Source organism: Macaca nemestrina, chromosome 9 (genome assembly GCF_043159975.1).
Source record: "Macaca nemestrina isolate mMacNem1 chromosome 9, mMacNem.hap1, whole genome shotgun sequence".
Lineage (NCBI taxonomy): Eukaryota > Metazoa > Chordata > Mammalia > Primates > Cercopithecidae > Macaca > Macaca nemestrina.
Genome location: NC_092133.1, coordinates 123776887 through 123790332, shown reverse-complemented (window position 1 = coordinate 123790332; position 13446 = coordinate 123776887). Strand labels below are relative to the sequence as shown.

The 13446-nt window shown below is 36.2% G+C and overlaps 1 protein-coding gene across 1 annotated transcript in view; it reads left to right on the top strand.

Moving 5' to 3' along the window:
• LOC105488240 (plexin domain containing 2) overlaps positions 1-13446 on the top strand; it is a 467180-nt gene that overhangs the window by 246705 nt on the left and 207029 nt on the right. The window contains exon 5 of the mRNA XM_011752134.3: positions 7056-7125. Coding sequence (XP_011750436.1) covers positions 7056-7125 — 70 coding nt within the window. The remainder of the gene's footprint in view (positions 1-7055; positions 7126-13446) is intronic.

Sequence of the window (13446 nt, the reverse complement as noted above, 5' to 3'; positions counted from 1 at the left end):
TAGTGCTGTAAATTTTAACACCTTATATACCCACGATACCATTAACAGTCTCAACAAATTCGTGTTGGTACTATACTCTTAAATAATCCATAGGCCTTATTCCAATTTTCCTAATTGTCTGCAAATTATTTTTTCTTATTCAAGATCCAACTTAGGACCCATATAGCATTTATTTGTCAAATATTCTAGCCTCCTTCAATCTATAACAATTCCTCAGTCTTTGTCTTTCATGAACTTGACACTCTTAAAGAGTATTGGCCAGTTATTCTGTACAATGTCCCTGATTTTGAGTGTCTACTATTGCTTCATGATTAAATGTAGGTCTCTGTTTTTGGCAATATTATGATGGGGATGATATTTTGTCCTTCCTTGTGCATCATATCGGGAGGTACATGATGATAATAAGTCTCATTAGTGTGAGGTTAATTTTGATTACCTGGTTAAGGTGATGCCTAACAGGTTTTGTCTTTTCCCTGTAAAGCTGCCATTTTTTCCTTTTGTAATTAAAAAATCTTGTTGAAAGATGCTTTGAGACTATACAAATGTCCTGCTTCTCATTGTACCTCAACCTACTGATTTTAGCATTCATTATTGCTAAATACAGGCAAAATACTTAGCATAATGTCTGATATATTAAATGTTAATTTCATTCTTTTAACACCTACATATACAATAATTATGATTATTTTAATATGACAAAAATGAAGACATCATAACATTGCCTAGAAACATGTCTAATTGAGATAACGATTCTATTAGAAAAACAATTAACCAGAATTAGTTTAATTCTTTAAGAGCTGTGATAATGCACTGCTGTATTTGAAAGAACATAAATCATGTTCAGCTATTTATTAGGAATCAAATAAGGAGCTATACTTGCTTAGGAAACTAGTTTTAAATAACTAGTGCTAGACACCTTTGTGTACACAGTATATTGTTATACTTCATTGACTCAATGCTTATGATGGTCCAGGTATTATTTGGTCATTTGATCCTTATGATAACCTTTTGAAGAAGTGTCTTGACCTTACAGAATGAGCAAACTATGGCTTTAAAAGGTTAAATAGTCCGGGTGCAGTGGCTCACACCTGTAATTCCAGCACTTTGGAAAGTCGAGGTGGGCGGATCACGAGGCCAAGAGATCAAGGCCATCCTGGCCAACAAGGTGAAACCCCATCTCAACTAAAATTACAAAAATTAGCTGGGTGTGGTGGCGCATGCCTGTAGTCCCAGCTACTAGGGAGGCTGAGGAAGGAGAATCACTTGAACTTGGGAGGCAGAGGTTGCAGTGAGCCAAGATCGTGCCATTGCATTCCAGCCTGGTGGCAGAGTGAGACTCCGTCTCAATAAATAAATAAATAATAAATAAATAAATAAATTTAAAAAATAAAAAAGGTTAAATAATGTATGAAATCGCACAGTTACTAAATACCAAAGCTGAAATGTAATTTCAGGTCTCTGCGACTCCAAACCCATGCTAAAGCATTCAATAATTTGGAAAGAGCGATTAAATATTTAAAAATACAGTTCCACATACTTCCATTAAAAAAAGACTATAAAATGTGTGTTTTATGATGAGTAAAGGAGCAAGACAACAATAATCTATTCTAAGCATTTATAGGTGAATAAATTTTATGTGGACCTTATACAGTTTCAATAAAGTTAGTAAATTGTTACATGTATCTTGGAAGAAAATATCACATCCCAGTTAAATTTATCATAGGTATATGGTGTTTGTTGAATCATTTTTATGTATTAGAGATATAAATATTACTGGAAATACACCAATATACTAGAAATATTTATGTAAATAAAGCAAATATAATTTTTCTTTTATTTTACAACTCACAAAGTTAATACTTGACATAAATAAATGAACTGAAAATAATGTGACTCAATATTTATTTGATCTTATATTTGAAATTGTTTTATGAAAAAAAATCATAAATACCACTTTACCAATAAGAATAACATCTCACCTGTTTGAGAGTTTTAGGAGACAAATACGTGCCCCTCAAACATAATTATTTGAATGAATAAAAATAGAATATTAAAATATGTGTGTAAAACCTAATGATTATTAATTCATTCTTGAATAAGTGGATGGTCATTGTATTCTTTTGATCCTTTGCTATGATAAACTCATGAGATCAGCAATTATGAAAACCACGGTGACTACTCATTTTCTTCCTGCTAGCCACTTTCAGCAGGATTATTTCTTATAAAGCTGAAATAAAAAGACTTGGGGAGTCAGAAAAGTATGACTTTATGATGGTAAATAAGAAACTGTCCTAAAACAAAAAGAAGTTTTTATTAGTGACATTTTAAAACATGACTTTGAGGATTATAGATATGCCCACTCCGGATTCCTAACTCTGGTATTCAAAGGTTTCTGTATTCAAGGTTTTGAGGCGTTGACTAATAATTCATCCTTGCAATACCACTGAGAAATAGGCAAACAAGTCAAATGGGAATTGAGTATATTTTGGATTATAATTCCTGTGTTATTAAAAAAGAATTAGCAGAGATTGTAATAGTGTGAAAATGGATAGCAATTAACATAGGAAAAATATGTAAAGAAGGCAAGAAGAGGTATAGACACACTCAGAAATCTAGGAGTATGACCTGAACGAGTCTGATAATCTGTTGCCCCCAGAAATTGTAATAGGATATGTTTTGGGAAAGCATGATGTGGCCTTAAGGCACAGTCATATATGGATGTAGGTGCCATAAATTTACTGCAAACCACCTGGACTCTGTACACTCCGACCAAGTCTTCAAAAAATGTTTCATAATTTTATTTTCTACCATAGGAAGACATAATGCTTCTTTTGTTTGTCTCAAAGTTACCATTCCCCCTTCTTTCAAATAGCTAACTCTTTTCCATAGATTTTAAGAAAGTAGTTAGCAAATTCAGTTGATTTTATTTATACCTTTTATGTTCTTTAATATTTTACTTCAGAGTTTTTATTTTCTGTTTTGTCAAGACTCTTAATGCATTTGTTGGGTCTTCCCACCACCATTTTCTTGCATATTTCTTTTTCTTTCATGTTAAGTATTTCTTAAGGATGAAATCCAAGAGCACATAATGTTTAAGCTGTAGTAAATACACCATTGCTTCAGCACTACATTTCTTTCACCCAGTTTGGAGTGCAGTGGCATGATCTCAGCTCACTGCAAGCTCCGCCTCCCGGGTTCATGCCATTCTCCTGCCTCAGCCTCCCGAGTAGCTGGGACTACAGGTGCCCACCGCCACACCCAGCTAATTTTTTGTGTTTTTAGTAGAGATGGGGTTTCACTGTGTTAGCCAGGATGGTCTCAATCTCCTGACCTCATGATCCGCCACCTCAGCCTCCCAAAGCGCTGTGATTTTTTCATTGACATTGCTTTTTATGACAATGCCCAGGGTTCTGTTAGCCTCTTTGGTTGCAGAAGAGTCCTTTGTTTTATATACTATTTGGGGTCATTTATTATTTAATTAAAGGATGCATAACTAATTAGTGACACAGCAAGTTTTCTTACTCACAGCTATCCAAAATGGCTCTTCTTCCTGCATTCATAATCTCAGTTGGTGACACTGTGGTTCACCAGTCAATCAGCTAGAAATCTTAGAGATCTGTGCTTGACTCCAGATGTCTCTCACTCACTCCAAACTTTTAAGTCCAATTAATCACAAAGTCCTTTCTGTAGGATTGGAAAGATGAATGTCCCAGCCTCCTGACCTCCGGTTAAATGATTCTGAGGCATGTTTTTGTTTTGTTTTGTTTTTTTCTCTACTGTTGCTCAGTCCATGGGGACTGAGGCCCAATCGGTTATAATGATAACATGTCCAATACTATACCTGCTATTGTTTTTTTTTTTTTCCTTTTTCCTTGTCTCACTTTTCCTAGTCCCTTGAGCAAGTGCTATCTGGGATCACCTTCCAAATAAACTGTCTGCCCCTAAGTCCTTATATCAAGATTGGCTTTAGGCGTAATCCAAGCTAAGGCAAGGCTTGAAGAATATGGAAGCCATGACTGACCAAGATTGAGAGAATATTGTCATCAGAAGGGATGTCACATATCTGTACCACAGACAAGAGCTAAGGGTAGCAATGCAAGGAACTAAAAGATGTTGCCTATGGCTGACTGGAGCAGAGAGTATGAGGGCAAAAGTTGTCAAATAGCAGGGACTAGTTCATGGTGTGCCCTAGAACTCATGTTCACCTTGTTGGCATGACTCTCAGTGAGAGTGGAATTCTAGATTGAATGATTTCAAGTGGGGGAGTGATATGCTAGGTAATATACAGCAGCAAGCCCTAACCATTTTGGCACCAGGAACCAGTTTCATGAAAGACAGTTTTTCCACAGAGGGTAGGAGGAGATGGTTTTGGGATGATTCAAGCACATTACCTTTATTGTGCACTTTATTTCTATTATTATTACATTATAATATATAATGAAATGATTATACAACTCACCATAATATAAAATCAGTGAGAGTCCTGAGCTTGTTTACCTTTAATGAGAAGGTCCCACCTGGGTGTAATGGATGAGAGTGATGGATCATCAGGCATTAGATCTCATAAGGAGCATGCAACCTAGATCCCTCCCAGTGCAGTTCACAGTAGGATTCACACTCCTATGAGAATCTAATGCTGCCACTGCTGATCTGACAGGAGGCAGAGCTCAGGTGGTAACGCAAGCCATGGGGAGCAGCTGTAAATACAGACGAAGCTTCCCTGGGTTGCCTGCTGCATAGCCCAGTTCCTAACAGGCCATGCCCTGTGGCCTGGGAGTTGAGGCCCTCGCATACAGAATGAATTTAAAGAGAAATAGAGCCATGACACTTATGAGGAAGTTACTGCAATGATAGTGACCGATGTTTGGAGAAGAGTATCGGTAGTGACTGGCAAGAAATGAATGGATTACACAACTGTTTAGCAGACAGTATCTTCCTAGATTGCCATCGTGATTCCATATCAGAGTGAAGCAGGCAATAGTGGTAACTAAGGAAAACTTGTCATTTCAACAGGGAACCTTTTCAGTCAGAATTATTGATGTATTTGCAAATTTCCTTTGAAGATCTATTTGTCCTCAAGGAAAGGTCTTTAGCTTAAATCTGTATCCCTGTATCTTAATCTAATTCCAAACATATTTAAATACTTACAGTGACTGAGAAACTCATATCCTAGTCTTTTGGTTCATATTTGGTGGTAATTGTTAGGGTTCATTAGAGACATATGTTTAAATCAAACTCTGACTCTAAAAGTGAGAATGCAGAAGGTAAATTTTACCAATTTACTGATGAGCATGGAAATAAATTAGAATGATGGAAAACAATATATTAAGCAAGTGCTTTTATAAAATTATTACTGACATCTTTGAGATAAATGATCCTGCCATTGAATCCTTCCTTCATTTTAGGGTTCTTAGTGACCACTTATTTCAGTTAGCTCCATGAAAATGAGTTTTGCTGTTCCTGTTAGTCAGCACAAAATAAAAATGATCATAAATCTTTTATAAAGATGAGGCTTGCATTAAAAAGAAAATCTAATTGAAAGTTGCTTTAAATTTTGAGTGATTAATTTCATGTCAAATAAGTCATTAGAAATCGTGATGGCTATAAAAAAGCAATCATTTGCAAAATTGGAGAAAGCTAAATTCCATCTAGATACACTTTTCTACTTTTAAAATTTGTATATTGGGAGAGATACAATATAGCAATTGTGGAATTTTAATGTAATAGCCTGTTATTATAGGTAGTTTGTATATGTGTGCTGTTGGGCTCTCAACCAACTAATTATTTTCCCTCTGGATACTTCTATTTCAGGTGATCATCTGTATTATATTTGGTTGGTGCAAAAGTAATTGCGGTTTCTGCCATTACTTTTAGTGTTTCTCTTGTTTCTTGTCTAATAATAATATATCTACTTAATATCATTTCAAACATAAAACAAAGATTAGGTTTTTTTATGTTTTGGGTTTTAACAGATATATATATACACACACATATATAAAAATATATATTTAACATTTTTATACATACATATATATGTATATATATTTTTAAAAATAGGCACTATATACCTGTGTAGTTAAATACTAAGAGCTAAAGCTCGTGGCCCCATTTTATGAAAACAAAGGGTGCAATCTAGGAACTGTCTCCCTAAATATCTGTAATGTACTCCAAATGTACTCTCCAGTAACCAATATTGTTTGTCCTACAGCTCTTGTATTTTTAAGAGTGGACATAATACGCTAAATTTGGAGAGGTGATTGTATTTGAAAGATAAAAATGTCTGCAGGTCAGCCGAGCGTCGTGGCTCATGCCTGTAATCCTAGCAGTTTGAGAGGCTGAGGCAGGTGGATCACCTAAGGTCAGGAGTTCGAGACCAGCCTGGCCAGCATGGCGAAATCCCATCTCTACTAAAAATATAATAAATTAGTCTGGCATGGTGGCAGGTGCCTGTAATCCCAGCTACTTGGAAAGCTTAGGCAAGAGAATTGTTTGAACCCAGGGGGACAGAGGTTTCAGTGAGCTGAGATTGTGTCACTTCACTCCAGCCTGGGCAAAAGAGTGAAACTCTGACTCAAAAAAAAAAAAGTCTCTAGGTCTAGATCCGTTGGTGCAAGACATCTTCCATGAAACTGCTTTTCATTATGGGATGTACATAAAACAAATTAAATATGTAATGATGTAACATAAAATCGCTTTTGATTTTTAATCCAATGAAATCTTGACATAACATGCTCTACTATTTTTGGAGGAACTAGTCAAACTAAAAAGAACCTCAGAATAAGTTGTCTGTCATCAAGACTGAACTGATTATTCAGTGGACAACTAAAATGCAGTGGTGATGTTAACTATTTTCTTTTCACATACTTCAAAATTTAATTACCAGAAAAAAAATATTATATTATTTAGTACTACCGAGGACTCAGGTTTTAAAAGCAAACTATAATAATTGTGGGGTAAAGTAGAAGCATCATTTTTGTTTTAAGTGAAAGACTCTTCATTTCGCATTTACTATGCTACATATTATTGATTTTCTTCTCTGGTGTTGTTTTTTGCAGAGAGTGAATCTGTCCTTTGATTTTCCATTTTATGGCCACTTCCTACGTGAAATCACGGTAGCGACTGGGGGTAAGTGGTTTTCTACCCATTCACCTTAAGTAATCTATGGTTTGACTGAAGTTATTTTTAATGTACTCTATATTTCAAGATGGGTATTTATTGATAAAACCATTGTGTTTTATCACAAAGCCATAGGTATAAATAAAACCAAACAAAGGGTATTGTTATTGGAAAACTTCTCAGCAGGAAAAAAAAAGTATTTATAATAATTTTCAACCTAGATCACCTCTGCTTTTCTTCCAAATTTTAATTCCTTTTTGGTAGTTTGGTGAAACTCTCCACATGGCAGAAGTTGGAATAGAGCTAGAAAGAAAGGCTGCTTAATGAAGCTGCTGGTGATCTTAATTTTCTTTTAATGTATATATTTGCTATATATATGTACATATATATAAAATATGTAAAATATATATAAACCTATATAATATATAAATATATATAAACATATAAAATATATGTACATATATATACACACATATGTATACACAAAAACACACAACCATATGCACATTAGCTTTGATCATTTTTTTCCTTGAGTGTTACCTATTTTGATTGACAACTCATTTGAGAGTCTTCAAATAAAGGCTGAAATCCAGCGCCAATGTTTTAAATTTTATTTTTCTCCACCAGCTTAGAGGTTAGTTTAGAGATTAGCAATATCCTAGCAAAGTAATTATCATTCTTTATTGTGTATCTCAGAAGTCAGAAATATTTTAGTCTTCAAGTGCTACTAGAAGCGATAAGCAAAATGCCAGGGAATATCCCTGTAGGCTTTATGATGCAGGGGTAGGGAAGAAGGAGAAAAACACATAAAAATGGAACAGTAAGTAAAGAAGAAATTAAAAGAAATTCTGTAGATGTACAAAGAGGCTGTGAGCATCTATGCCCAAAGCACCATAGACAGAGCCTCTTTCCTTCACTGACTCTTACCAGGGGTCTTTTGGATGGTGTGAAAACCGTGTTAAGCATTGCCATTTTTTTTTTGCCATACTTTAATATAAGACCTAGAAGGTACTTAGGATTCAGAAGAAGATTTGTAATCAGAAATATCAACAAGTAAATGGAAGTGTTTTGAGCACCTACTCTGAGTGATGGTAAATAAGTCCACCTCTGCCTTAGAGTTGTGTAGCTTAGTGAAATATTAGGTAAAGTGAAGCAGAATGTGAGGAATTGCTTAGGAAATATAAGTGATGAAATATGCCCAGGTGCAGTGGCTCACACCTGTAGTCCCAGCTACTTTGGAAGCCCAGGAAGGAGGATTGCTTGAGCCCAGGAGTTCAAGACAAGCCTGGGCAACACTGTGAGACCCTATCTCTACAAAAACATTTAAAAACTTAACCAGGCATGGTGGGGTGCTCCTGTAGTCCCAGCTACTCAGGAGGCTGAGGCAGGAGGACCGCTTGAGGCCAGGAGTTTGAGACTGCACCGAGCTGTGGTCATGCCATTGCACTACAGCCTGGCTGACAGAGCAAGACTCTATCTCTGAAAATAAAATAAATAAAATAAAATAATTAGCTGGTATGGTGGCATGTACCTGTAATCTCAGCTACTTGAGAGGTTGAGGCAGGAGGATCACTTGAGTCCAGGAGTTTGAGGCTGCAGTGAGCTATGACCACACCACTGCACTACAGCCTGGGCAACAGAGAAAGACCCTATCTCTAAAGAAAAAAACAAACGGAAATCAGAAAAAGAAAATACAAATGATAAGCTATGGGTTTCCGGGGATGATGTAACTCAAACATCTCTGAGTCTTTTTTTTTTTTTTTTTTTTTTTTTGAGACTGAGTCTGGCTCTGTCGCCCAGGCTGGAGTGCAGTGGCCGGATCTCAGCTCACTGCAAGCTCCGCCTCCCGGGTTCCCGCCATTCTCCTGCCTCAGCCTCCGGAGTAGCTGGGACCACAGGCGCCCGCCACCTCGCCCGGCTAGTTTTTTGTATTTTTTAGTAGAGACGGGGTTTCACCGTGTTAGCCAGGATGGTCTCGATCTCCTGACCTTGTGATCCGCCCGTCTCGGCCTCCCAAAGTGCTGGGATTACAGGCTTGAGCCACCGCGCCCGGCATCTCTGAGTCTTAAATGAGAGTTAAGACTACAGAAAAATTGGTGTTCAAAGTGTTTCTTGGATCTCTTCTGTGATTGACTAGACAGACGTCATAAGCAGATAGACCTATTTGACAGATGCTTGCCATCCTTACAAATCTTAAAAAGGTTCTTAACCAGAGAAGTCTTGGAAGGAAAATGGAAACCACGAGTTGACTGCAGGCCATTCTCAATAGACCTGGCCTGGGAGTTTTAAGTAGAAACACAAAGATGCCTCTTTTGTTGACTATCAGTTCTTTTTGTGTTTACAGATTCCTCTTGAACCTGTTTCTACATTGGGTGTGAGAAAAATTAAAGTGATATGTTTTCATGGTGAATCCAAGCTGTGCTAATAAATAAAGGGAATGCTTTAAACCATAATCCTCTTCATCTTACTTCATGGTTTTGCCATTTCCCATATTTCCTTGAAATCTCTCCATCTCTTTCCACACAGACACAAATTTAACATTGAAATTAAGTCAAGATAATGTCTCATCTTATTGCTAAGATCAGCACAACTTAAAAATGGAAAGTTGTTTAACAATATAGACATATGCAGTTTACCATGGACCCTCTTTGTATATGTATTTTACTGTGAATGAGCTTCAGTTTCTAGTTTAAAATGTGAATTACAGCTAAAACATCTGGTCATTTATCTTATAAACTATAAAAATAAAATCTTTGCTTATTAAACATTTTAATATTCAAAAGCTTCAATAATCCATATGTACAATGGAATTGGAAATATCATCTATTTTCTGGTTCACTGATAGTGGAATCTGAAAGCATTCATTTATCTTTCTAGATAAAAAATACTTCAGAATACAAATATTTCAAGCACTAGAAAACTAGTTCTCTGAATTTCATCAACAGTTTCATTAGTGATACCACCAAGATGTGTTTTTTCCATATCACACTGCATTGTTTTCTTTCTATTTGAATATTTTAATTGGTTCTTTTTTACTATTAGCCTGCTAGTGTGATCTTTTAAATGTTCGAAAATGTAGATTTAAGTTTGAGGATTTGATTTGTAATCAAATAGCTATCCTAGGAATGACATTTTTACCTGAGTCCATCATGGGTACCATTACGGTGATGACATGGGAGTATGTGAGATGGGTTAATTACTACTTTATGTAATGGGGAAGAGAAGAAGTAACGTTATACAGGTAATTTTGGTCCCAGTATGTAAGTATGTAGAGAGATGGTGATTCTTAATTAAGGTACTATGTGGAATTGTGGGAAGTTGGACATGAGACTGAAAAGCAAAAGTGATATGAATTTAAAAGCTAATAATGAATGTGTATTACTTACCTTGATCATAGAACAATTTGCCTTCTCTTTCTACACAGGTTTTGACTTACAGATTTCATAAGAAAGAGGTTTAAATTTTAGCTCTATTTTATTTCATTTGCTACGTAAAATACTAAAATGTTTATTAAGTAATATATTTACATATCCGAAAAACTAATAACGTGGACATTTAAAAAGTGAAACAGACAAAAGTAAAATGTAAATCTCCCTTCTTCCTTTGCCTCTTAGCTCACCAGTTTCCTGCCCAAGAAAAAAATATCTTATTTTTTGAAGTATGGTATATTAAAATTCAAACTTGGAGTAGTTTCCTGTATCTGGCCAATAATCATTAGGTTTTTTTTCTGTTTAAATTCCCACTAAGAGAGATTTTAAAACAATAATAATGCATCTTATCTTCATTAGGTTTTCAGGAAGTATATTACCAAATCTCCCAGCTCCTTTTATGTTCTGGCTTTCAAGTGGTAATATTTTAATTGTAGTCCAAAATAGTATTTCATACTCTTTATAGGGACTTGATTAATAACAGGAATAAAAGTCTTTTTAGGAGAGGAAGAGAGTTAGTTATTACTCATGATGATTGATTTGTAAATACCAACCACATCTTCTTTCAAGTGTATAACCCCATAAAACAAAGCGTGGTGTATCCATTAACTTTCTGCATCTAGGGAGAAGGTGAATGGAGTTTTTTTGTATTATTATTGTTATTAACAGAGATCACAGGTTATGGTTATCTGAGATCTATGCATGAATGGAAGATACTAAAGAGATAGATGCTGGATGAAAGTAAATCCATTCCAACTGGCTTCAATAATTTAAAGTTACAAGCTCAAGTCTCAAGGATTCCTAGACAGAAAGATAAATTGCGTGATGTCTACTCTACTGCATCTAAATAATTCTCTGAGATAGACCTCCAAAACCCTGAGAGTTCATCTGAGCTGTCTTCTCTGATAATTTACTCCTCCCTCAAACTGTCTAGTGTCAGCAGTAGATTCAGTAGCTTGAACATTATTATATATGTATGTATTTATTTTGTAGACAGGATCTTACTCTGTCACCCCAGCTGGAGTGCAGTGGCACAATCACAGCTCACTGTAGCCTTGACCTCCTGGGCTCAAGTGATCCTTCCACCTCGGCTCCCCAAGTAGCTGGGACTACAGGCATGACCACTATGCCTGGCTAATGTTTAGATTTTTTTGTAGATATGGGGTCTCACTATGTTGCTCAGGCTGCTCTCAAACTCCTAGCCTCTAGCAATCCTCCCATCTCAGCCTCCCAAAGTGCTGGGATTACAGGTGTGAGACCCTGTGCCAGGCTATATTGTTTTGTCCTTCACGAATTGCATATTCACAACCACTTTTGTTTCTCCTGCATGTCTGTTCATACATGCTTTATTTCATTAGCACTGGCTCCTTGCGGCAGGGGTGGGAAGCATAATTGGAAATTAAGCCATTAGGAGACCCAGAGAGGAAGCACCCAGGAGCAAGAGTTGACTCAATAGGAATCAGCAAGAAAAATACAAGAGGCAGAAACATGGGTAGAATGAAGGAGGACCATTAGACGTAAACAAAAGAGAGCAGAACATTGGCATACGATGGATAAGTCATGATTGGAGGACAGGAATGGGGGAGGTGGATCAGCTGAGACGAGGGTGTAGGTAAAAACAAGGTCTCCAGGCTCATCCCCTTCCATTTCCATAACGGCCACTGAAGTGTCCACTGATTGCTAGTGCTAGAATACTCCATTAGGGATGTTTATACCAGGAAAACATCATTCATCTTCTTGCAGTAGATCCAGGCTTTCTTGGAAACACTGGCAGTAATATTTTTGCTTGTAGCCTTTCCTAGTCACTGCAGCAGTAATTCAGATAAATAGCAATTTTACACAGATGCTTAAATACATCACCCAATTTAAAATAAAGGTTATCTAAGTGACTCTGCTTAATTAATAAAGTAACAATGTATGCCAGATGCTCTAACATTGTCCAATCCTGGAAAATAAAGGAAAGAAATACTAAATAGTGCAGGACTGACATTAGACCCTGGTGATTTCAGAAATGAGTTCAATTCCTACTTAAGCCAGAAATTGAGTTGCATTTTCTTAGAGAAGGAGTCAGGCTTCCAGGTTAAGATAAATAGACTTTTGAATCTGAATACTTCATTAGTTCCTAAGCCAAGCCAATCGTAACTGTATGATCTTCAGCAAATGACTTAATCTCTCTGATCTCAGTTTCCTTACCTATAAAATAGCACAATAAAAGTACCTGGTTCATAAATATTTTGTGATGATTAATTAACATATGTTAATGATACCTGTTTCGTAGAAAATGCTACATAGATAGCATACGCTATTACTGCATTTTTCTCCACATGTACATTTTCTCTTTTATTTCTTTTCAAAATGCTTTTTCTTTAAGGCCTGTGCTGTCTTTTTAGGTTGTCTGCTGTTTTCTTTAATGACCTCATTCATTAGATTTCTCTCCATAAAGCATAGAAAGGGTCTCAAGGAATGTTTAGGAACATAACCCATTGTCATCTCTAACTGCTCCTATTAAAGACTGGCTCAACCATTCGTGTCTAGGAAGTAGAATAGCATGTAAATAACTTGGGAAGTCCGCTTGATCAGCATGGCTATATCTATCACTTCTTGGTGCTGTTCAGAATCTCTCTAAAGACTGTCCCATGACGACATTTTGCGACTCTGGGACACTGTCTGGAAACCTTAGAAAATTTAGCAATTTTGTAACACATGGTAGAATCTTGAAATCTTTCTCTAATTGTGACAACATAGTTTATAACTGGGTAACAAGCATTATAATCAGTAAGACATATATATTGTTATACCCACATATTCATTCTATCCTTTGTATAGCAAGAATTGTAGGGCCAAGTTATCAAAGCGTAAAGATAGTCAAGGGTGAAATGATTGGGATGGGAATGGACATCCC